The 10,000-nt window shown below is 43.3% G+C and overlaps 1 protein-coding gene and 1 long non-coding RNA gene across 3 annotated transcripts in view; one reads left to right on the top strand and one right to left on the bottom strand.

Annotated features, from left to right (window-relative positions):
• Window positions 1-10,000, top strand: part of tollip (toll interacting protein) — a 39,704-nt gene that overhangs the window by 19,646 nt on the left and 10,058 nt on the right. The window contains exon 6 of one of the 2 annotated variants that reach the window (XM_080438388.1): window positions 1,209-1,488. The exons of the other annotated variant lie outside the window; for it this stretch is intronic. Within the exon in view, the coding sequence (XP_080294514.1) occupies window positions 1,209-1,480 (272 nt within the window). The 3' untranslated portion in view covers window positions 1,481-1,488. Of the gene's footprint in view, window positions 1-1,208; window positions 1,489-10,000 lie in introns of those variants that run through there. 2 annotated transcript variants of the gene reach the window in all.
• The window catches only part of LOC308092488, a 21,052-nt gene continuing 16,529 nt past the window's right edge, over window positions 5,478-10,000 (bottom strand). Inside the window, exon 2 of the long non-coding RNA XR_013933786.1 lies at window positions 5,478-6,152. This is a non-coding gene — a long non-coding RNA (uncharacterized lncRNA). The remainder of the gene's footprint in view (window positions 6,153-10,000) is intronic.

The raw sequence follows: 10,000 nt of genomic DNA, 5'->3' as shown, positions 1-10,000 counted from the left end.
TATTAGAGGCGGAGCTACATGTAAACACAGAGACACCCTAACCCTATTAGAGGCGGAGCTACATGTAAACACAGAGACACCCTAACCCTATTAGAGGAGGAGCTACATGTAAACACAGAGACACCCTAACCCTATTAGAGGCGGAGCTACATGTAAACACAGAGACACCCTAACCCTATTAGAGGAGGGGCTACATGTAAACACAGAGACACCCTAACCCTATTAGAGGCGGAGCTACATGTAAACACAGAGACACCCTAACCCTATTAGAGGCGGAGCTACATGTAAACACAGAGACACCCTAACCCTATTAGAGGCGGGGCTACATGTAAACACAGAGACACCCTAACCCTATTAGAGGCGGAGCTACATGTAAACACAGAGACACCCTAACCCTATTAGAGGCGGGGCTACATGTAAACACAGAGACACCCTAACCCTATTAGAGGCGGGGCTACATGTAAACACAGAGACACACTAACCCTATTAGAGGCGGGGCTACATGTAAACACAGAGACACCCTAACCCTATTAGAGGCGGAGCTACATGTAAACACAGAGACACCCTAACCCTATTAGAGGCGGGGCTACATGTAAACACAGAGACACCCTAACCCTATTAGAGGCGGAGCTACATGTAAACACAGAGACACCCTAACCCTATTAGAGGCGGAGCTACATGTAAACACAGAGACACCCTAACCCTATTAGAGGCGGGGCTACATGTAAACACAGAGACACCCTAACCCTATTAGAGGCGGAGCTACATGTAAACACAGAGACACCCTAACCCTATTAGAGGCGGAGCTACATGTAAACACAGAGACACCCTAACCCTATTAGAGGCGGGGCTACATGTAAACACAGAGACACCCTAACCCTATTAGAGGCGGAGCTACATGTAAACACAGAGACACCCTAACCCTATTAGAGGCGGAGCTACATGTAAACACAGAGACACCCTAACCCTATTAGAGGCGGAGCTACATGTAAACACAGAGACACCCTAACCCTATTAGAGGCGGGGCTACATGTACTATTTCAGAACCCAAGATATCATGATCTGAAGATTTGCTGCTCCATCCACAACTATTCGACTAGTACCAACAGAGTCGACTAGTGGTTATACTAGTCGACTAGTCGACTGAAAGCCCTAGTCACACATGTGTGTATTTGTGTGTATTTGTGTGTATTTGTGTGTATTTACAGGTGTGCCAGCGGTCTACAACCAGGGCATGGTGCCCATGGGCATGCCGCCGGCCATGGGCGTGCCCCAGCAGCAGGGGGGCGTGGCCCAGCAGCAGGGGGGCGTGGCCCAGCAGCAGGGGGGCGTGTTCTGCGTGGAGGAGGAGGAGCTGAAGGCGTTGCAGGACATGTTCCCCAACCTGGACAGGGAGGTGGTGAGGAGCGTTCTGGAGGCTCAGAGAGGAGACAAAGACCAGGCCATCAACTCACTGCTGACCATGGCTGAGGAGCTGTAGCCCCGCCCACTGACCACGCCCCCATCAACTCACTGCTGACCATGGCTGAGGAGCTGTAGCCCCGCCCACTGACCACGCCCCCATCAACTCACTGCTGACCATGGCTGAGGAGCTGTAGCCCCGCCCACTGACCACGCCCCCATCAACTCACTGCTGACCATGGCTGAGGAGCTGTAGCCCCGCCCACTGACCACGCCCCCATCAACTCACTGCTGACCATGGCTGAGGAGCTGTAGCCCCGCCCACTGACCACGCCCCCATCAACTCACTGCTGACCATGGCTGAGGAGCTGTAGCCCCGCCCACTGACCACGCCCCCATCAACTCACTGCTGACCATGGCTGAGGAGCTGTAGCCCCGCCCACTGACCACGCCCCCATCAACTCACTGCTGACCATGGCTGAGGAGCTGTAGCCCCGCCCACTGACCACGCCCACTGACCACGCCCCCATCAACTCACTGCTGACCATGGCTGAGGAGCTGTAGCCCCGCCCACTGACCACGCCCACTGACCACGCCCCCATCAACTCACTGCTGACTAGGGGACGATATGCAAATTACACGTCCCGATTATTGTGGCAAATATTTATTTTTTCGATTAACGATATTATCGTGATAATGAAAATATGCTTAAAAACCTAAAATGTCTCTTTTGTTTTAAACCAGTTGAACCCCCAGCATCCTGTTCTGGGGGGAACGTTCGCCAAAAATCATTTTTCACGACAATAACGCTTATGGTCCCGCCCCTACTGCTGACCGTGACTGAGGAGTTGTAGCCACGCCCACTGACACACGCCCGCCACGCGCCGACCGCGCCCACTACACCCTGGCCACGCCCCCCCCCCTCTCCCACATCAACTCCTCCTTGCTGCAGATGGCTGAGGAGCTGTGGCCACGCCCACCACACCCTGGCCACGCCCCCCCCCCTCTCCCACATCAACTCCTCCTTGCTGCAGATGGCTGAGGAGTTGTAGCCACGCCCACTGCCACGCCCACCACAACGACTCACTGCTGCAGATGACTTGAGGAGCTGTGACCACGCCCACTGACACGCCCACGCCCACCCTCACCCTGGACCCGCCCACCACCACCACTCTTCCCTTTCCATAGACAGTCATGGAAGATGAAGAAGTACATTTAAAAAAAATAGAGAGGTGATAAATATATGCTAGAGCACTTATTGTTATATTTAAATACCAAACATAAATATTGAGTAAGAGTCCACTCAGGCTGTTTGTTTCCCTCGGCAGAACAAAATAAAAATAAAATAAACGCTTCCAAACGTCGCAGTTGTAAATACTTCATCTCTCAGCTGATAAAGCACGTACGACGAGCGCAACATAAAGGCTCTGCGCCGCGCTGCGCCGCGCCGCGCTGCTGAGGTTTACCAAAACGTGCCGCTCGCGTTGTAAAAACCTTACGCCTCCCTGACAAAAAAAAAAAAAAAACATCTGGGTGAACAACACAAACCCTAAATGTTAAAGGGTCTACACCATGAATTTGAACTTTTTCGTCTTTTTTGTGTGTTTTTGGTCTCCCCCACCTCTCTTCTATCCCAAAAAACACCCGAGTTTGAACACTCAGGCTTTCACAGCAAATCTGGGGTTTTCTGTAAATTGGTCTCAAAACAGACCAAACTGAACGTGACGTCACGTTTTTTCAGTTCCAACAAAAAATGTTATTTTTTTAAAACTTTCTCCACACAGAACCAGGAGATAACATGCATACAAACTGGCTCAATAGCGCCCCGTGCCAAACAGGACAATGTGGTATTGCAGGTGAAAGTGCTTTATAAGCCAGAGAGAAGTTGGTTGGAATGAGTTTATCTGAGGCTTGATTTAGGCTCAAACCTTTTGAAAAACGTTAGAGGGACATAAACAATATGATATTAAATATAAAAAATAAAACAATAATTCATGGTGTAGATCCTTTAATGAAACGCATCGCATCGTGTCCCTGCTGTTTTATACCAAGCCTGCTCCCAGTATGTGTGTACGTACAGTATGTGTGTACGTACAGTATGTGTGTACGTACAGTATGTGTGTACGTACAGTATGTGTGTACGTACAGTATGTGCATGCCTGTACATTCTCTCTTTTTTTAAAGATTTATATTTGGGATTTTTTTATGCCTTTATTTGAGCGGACAGGACAGTGACACACAGTAAAGGACCGTGACACACAGTAAAGGACAGTGACACACAGTAAAGGACAGTGACACACAGTAAAGGACAGTGACACACAGTAAAGGACAGTGACACACAGTAAAGGACAGTGACACACAGTAAAGGACAGTAGGCTGACAGAAGGACAGTGACACACAGTAAAGGACAGTGACACACAGTAAAGGACAGTGACACACAGTAAAGGACAGTGACACACAGTAAAGGACAGTGACACACAGTAAAGGACAGTGACACACAGTAAAGGACAGTGACACACAGTAAAGGACAGTGACACACAGTAAAGGACAGTGACACACAGTAAAGGACAGTGACACACAGTAAAGGCCGGCGGGGATCGGGAGTCGAACCCGCGACGCGCCGTCGGGCTGCATTGTAGCCTTTAGGTGCCCGGGCCACTACGCCAGCGGCCACGGTGTGTGTGTGTCTGTGCGTGTGTGTATGTGGGTGTGTATGTGAGCGCATCCTGCTTCTCCCCGTGTTGGATAGCGTATATAAAGCGTATAATGTGTATAAATGTAGATCAATATTATATACAATGTTCAGTTTGTAAATTATGGAGACGTCTAGACGCTTGGCTTTCCAGAGGGAGGGGGAGGGGGGGGGGGTGCATTACAGCTGCAATAGTTCACTCTAATAATCAATTTCACCCATTATTTAAAAAAGAAATATGGATAAAGTAATCACAAAAAGGAATGATTTGAGTTATTTTTTAACATGGCAACAACAACAACAACAACAACAACAACCACAACCTTGTAAACTGTATGAATTAAAGGTTGTTTACGTGATAGATTTTTTTTTCTTTGTTAACACATCGGGTGCCGAACACGGGAGGGGCTGGAGCAGCTCTGGAATCACCCATGGTGATCCTGAGAAGGAAAGGACAGATGGATCACCGTGTCAAAAACATGGCTCCCATCCGCTTCCGTTCTATCTCCTTCTCTAAAACCCCGATAACTCCCAAACTTTTTACGCTGGGGAAAACGACTCATTTTGTATGCACGATCGCTGCGCCATTGTGACTCGCGTGAGAGATGTTATCGTTCCAGGCGTTAGCCAGGACCATCGTGCAAAATGAACGCATGCTTTGTTTCACATGGATGTCTCGTCTTGGAGTCTACAGTTTAAACAGCGCCGCGCAGCTTAGCGGTGAGATTTCTGCCACCGAACGTAATCTGTTATTATAAAATTCTGGCACCCAATGTGTTAAAAAGTTGCTGTCGGGCAGAAAGCTTGTATCTCCATATTTCAAAATGTTATGTTTTATTTCGTAAAGGAATGCCCTACCCCAACAAAAGTTGTGAAAATAGCAGATCTACAAGCTCTACACGCAGCTTGTAGATCTGCTATTTTCACATTTTTTTTTTATGTTTTTGAACAAATTATTAAAAATGGAACGGTTTTGAATATGCATGGTTTCCACCCGACAGCAAAGTGATGATCTTTAGCAAACATAAAATACATGTTTATATAATACAATGTATCCTGTAGGAATTCTCTCTCCTCCCACCATTGGATAACTGTGTTATCCCCAACTTCAAAATGTATTTCCTGTTTACTAAAGAGCTGGACAGATGGGCAACAGGCACTCTATAGTACATTTTCAGAAACTGTCTATATATCTATATATCTATAGATATAGATATAACACACACACATGTTTATATATATAGAGAGATAACACACACACACACACACACACACACACACACACACACATACACACACACACACACACACACACACACACACACACACAGTATGGAACGCTGACGTCCGCCAAAGGTTTGATTTGTAACATTTTGTTACTTTATAGTTTTCATTCTGCTTCATAATCCATAAAGACGTGGGCGTGGCTATATTATATTTTTACACGGTGGCGTGGAAGAGGAACTTAGCTGTTATTATAAATATTAATCTTATGTGTCAAATATTGTAAAGACCTGATTGTGTGATTTTAGAAGAATTATCGTTGTACAGTGATTTACAGTGATTGCAAATCTGACCACTTTATTTTTGGGTTCCTGTCATTTTTTAAATGCTCCCAATTTCCATGTTTTACTAAAACCTCCAAGTCCAGAACAACACATGTGTTCATGTCAAGGACCCCTACATTAACATGTGTTCATGTCAAGGACCCCTACATTAACATGTATTTGTCCCCCATCTAAACAATATGTTGTGCCACTGACCCCCATGCCAGATGTGTTTTAAAATTGTTGTTTAAAAAAAATCTTTCAAGAGTATTATTCTTATTTTATTAATAGCAGATCTACAAGCTTACATCTCTGCTATTTTTAAACAGCCAATGCAGATAGGGTTAAAGTGGTCCAACAGATGTTGACGATGTATATTAACTCACGTTGCAATGCAACGCGCTTGTAGATCTGCTATTTTTTAAACCAACGTGAAATGTGTGGAATTTTCTTGTATGAGGGGTCCTTGGCACAAAATATATTCAGACAAATACACATTAATGTAGGGGGTCCTTGAAATGAACATGTTTGAGAACCACTGGTTTAAACACCATTAGGAAGGAAGCCCAAATAATCAACTACACTTTAGAAACAAGCCCCAAAAAACTACCTACAAATTACCACTATTTACAAGCAACTTTACAGAAAAACGAGTCCCAAAGTCGCTTATAATAAGCAGACATGGCAACGCTTGTTTAGAGTTGGATTTCAACCTACAAACATCAAACTGTCCTCATGTTGTTTCCATGAAACAACTGCTCTGAATGTACATGATAGATTCATTATCATTATTATTATTACTTTGAGATATGATTCCTGTTGTTTCACTTTGTTAATGAGAAATTGTGGATGATTAAAAAAAGAATCAAAACATTTTGATTTGCATTTCTGTGTCTGTCATGTTGACGAATACTTATTTCTTTATTACCTATATATATATATATATATATATATATATATATATATATATATATATAATATAATATATTTATCTCTATCTCTATATCTATCTCTCTCTCTCTATATATATATACTGTATATATATGTATTGATTGATTGGATATTGTATCAGACAGACATGTAAAAACAGCAGGAGTACACTCTAAAAGGATAACACCGAACAAGTCCTTGCGGTCTGGTTTCCATTGGGGTCCTAGGTATTCAATTCATCAACATAAAAACAGCACCAAACATAAACTGTAGGCTACTTTCTGTGCTTCTTTTTTGTCAAATAAAGTATTTGATCGATCAATCAATCAAACAAACAATCAATCCAGCTCTTCTACACACACGTCCGCTCTTTGATGACGTCATACGCGCATCCCTGAGGTGTCTTTGGGGTGAAGCATTCTGATGACGTCAGTGTCGTATCCTTGGTGTGTGTAGCAGCAGAGTGTTAATGTGCAGATATAGCAGACTGCCATTTTACATCCAAACATACAGGAAGCTACAGTTATACCTTCTGCTCAATAATAACAATAACAATAACAATAATATTATAGCTGCTACCCTAACTACACAACAACACCTAGTCACAACAAACACTACAAGCCTACACACACTACACACCAGCTACACACTCACTGTGGCAGCAGGATTATAAAGGACTGTGACTGATCTGGTAAGTTTAGTTTAGTTTAGTTATAAAACACACTGCTTTATTATTAGATCTACACATCATCAACACCTATAGCTAAGCTAAAGCTACAGCTAAAGAGCAGTTAGCTTTAGGCTAAAGCTAAGCTGCTGCATAGCTCCGTGTAGAGCCTCTCTCTGCACTGAGCTCAGAGATGAAGAGGTCCCGCTGTAGCGGCTCCAGCAGAGGTAGAGTCCGTCCTAATGGTGTGAAGATCAGCTTTTTAACCACATCGTATCCATAAAGTAAAGGTATTCCCAGACTCCTGCACATGTTTAAGATTGATCCGGAAAGTAAACTCTTTAGAACGGGGTTGAAAAACCCCGTTTAAAGTCTCATTTAGTCAGCCTGTGGCCATGTTTTCACTTGAACTGTTGCCGAACCGGGAGCAGTACTGGCACTTGCCGCCAGGGGGCTCCTTCCCGGTTGAATGGTAAAACATGGCCACAGGCTGACTAAATAAGACATTTAAAGGGGGTTTTTCAACCCCGTTCTAAAAAGTTTACTTTCCGGATCAATCTTAAACATGTGCAGCAGTCTGGGACTACCTTTACTTTATGGATACGATGTGGAGAAAAGGCTGATCTTCACACCATCAGGACGGACTCTGTCTCTGCTGGAGCCGCTACAGCGGGACCTCTTCATCTCTGAGCTCAGTGTCTGACTGGGGTTTATGCTAGCTGTAGCTTTAGCTTAGCTTAGAGCTAACTGTCAGGTTAGCTAAACCATCAGACAGTTGTTGTTGTTAACGGTCAGTGGTGGAAAGTAACTAAGTACATTTACTCAAGTACTGTACTTATAAGTACGATTTTGAGGTATTTAATTTTTACTTTACTGGAGTATTTCCAGTTTTCAGTACTTTTACTTGTACTCCACTCAAGTCAAATATTGTACTTTTTACTCCATTACAATTATTTGAAAACTTTTAGTTACTAGTTACTTTGCAGATATAAATTATTACATTATAAAACATACATTAACCACTTTAGCCCTATTTTATACATAGACTATTTGAAAATAGCAGATCTACAAGCGCTCAAGGCGACACGTTGTGAGCTTGTAGATCTGCTATTTTCAAAAGATTTTAATACATTTTAAAACTTGTGAAATGGGACATTCTGCATGAGGAGTACTTTTACTTTTGGTACTTTAAGTACATTTTGATACCAATACTTTTGTACTGTTACTCAAGTACATTTTGAATTCTGGACTTTCACTTGTAAGAGAGTATTTCTAGATTGCAGCATTATACATACTTTTACTCAAGTAATAAATGTGAGTACTTTTTCCACCACTGGTTGCTCTGCTAGCAGAGTTAGCTCATTAGCTCCTCCAGCTAACAGCTGTTCTGTGTGACTCAGTGACTCTAACACCCAGACATAGAGCTCTGTCTCTGGGTTAGGGTTGTAGCTTCTGCTCGGTGCTAACACCATGCTAAGCTAACATATAAACCCTCCATATGGTTCATTCTGCTAGCAGGACAAACATTAAATAACATGCGTCATGATGAGAGACTTTATATAGCTGCTAGTGGTTAGCATTAGAGCTAGCCATGGTTCACATGACGGAGCGTCATGACGGAACTACATCCTGGTGTTTGTACTTTCTCCATTTACAGCCCGTACATCTACATAAACGTTCATAGTTTAAATATAAAGTGCTGACCCCACGGCCATGGATGTTACAAGTTAAAACGCCTGGGTCACAGTACCCGTTTCTGCCGTATTGTTCAATAAAAAAGCATTTTAAACCGATCGGTGGCCATTTTCTCCATATGCTTTTAACCATGCGACCCTATCGGTTGGGAGGTGTATTGCACTCCTCTGATACATTACAACTCCATGAGAAAATGGCCACAGATCGGATTAAAATGCTTTTTATTAAACAATACGGGAGATACGGGTACTTAGACCCGAGCGTTTCAACTTGTAACATCCATGGCCGTGAGGTCAGCTCTTTATATTTGAAATGTGAACGTTTATGTAGATGTACGGGCTGTAAATGGAGAAAGAGACAAAACCAGGTTGAAGTTCTATCATGACTGTCATGATGCAAGGCTACATTAGAGCTAGCTCTGGTAAAAGGTTACTATACTAGTGTTTAAATGCCAGAGGAAGCTAGTGGTTAGCATTAGAGCTAGCTCTGGTAAAAGGTTAGTATACTAGTGTTTAAATGCCAGAGGAAGGCTAATGGTTAGCATTAGAGCTAGCTCTGGTAAAAGGTTACTATACTAGTGTTAAAATGCCAGAGGAAGCTAGTGGTTAGCATTAGAGCTAACTCTGGTTAAAGGTTAGTATACTAGTGTTTAAATGCCAGAGGAAGCTAGTGGTTAGCATTAGAGCTAGCTCTGGTTAAAGGTTAGTATACTAGTGTTTAAATGCCAGAGGAAGCTAGTGGTTAGCATTAGAGCTAACTCTGGTTAAAGGTTAGTATACTAGTGTTTAAATGCCAGAGGAAGCTAGTGGTTAGCATTAGAGCTAGCTCTGGTTAAAGGTTAGTATATTAGGGTTTAAATGCCAGGTTGGTTGGTTGGTCCACATTTAGCCGGGCTGCCTGACGCTACAAACTCCTTTTATAAAGTTCAAACTGTCTGCATCTGTTTAAGAAAGTAGGTAGTAGCTGATATATGTCACTTTTACCTCAGCACTAGGTATACTCTTAGTTGCTTGTTTTATAAGAGAATGCACTTAAGACTTCTGGTGAAATAGTAGTTTTGTTCCCTAC

This window comes from Gymnoscopelus braueri (assembly GCF_963280865.1).
Source record: "Gymnoscopelus braueri genome assembly, chromosome: 1".
Lineage (NCBI taxonomy): Eukaryota > Metazoa > Chordata > Actinopteri > Myctophiformes > Myctophidae > Gymnoscopelus > Gymnoscopelus braueri.
The sequence above is the reverse complement of the archived record's forward strand: the minus strand, read 5'-3'. Positions and strand labels throughout refer to the sequence as shown.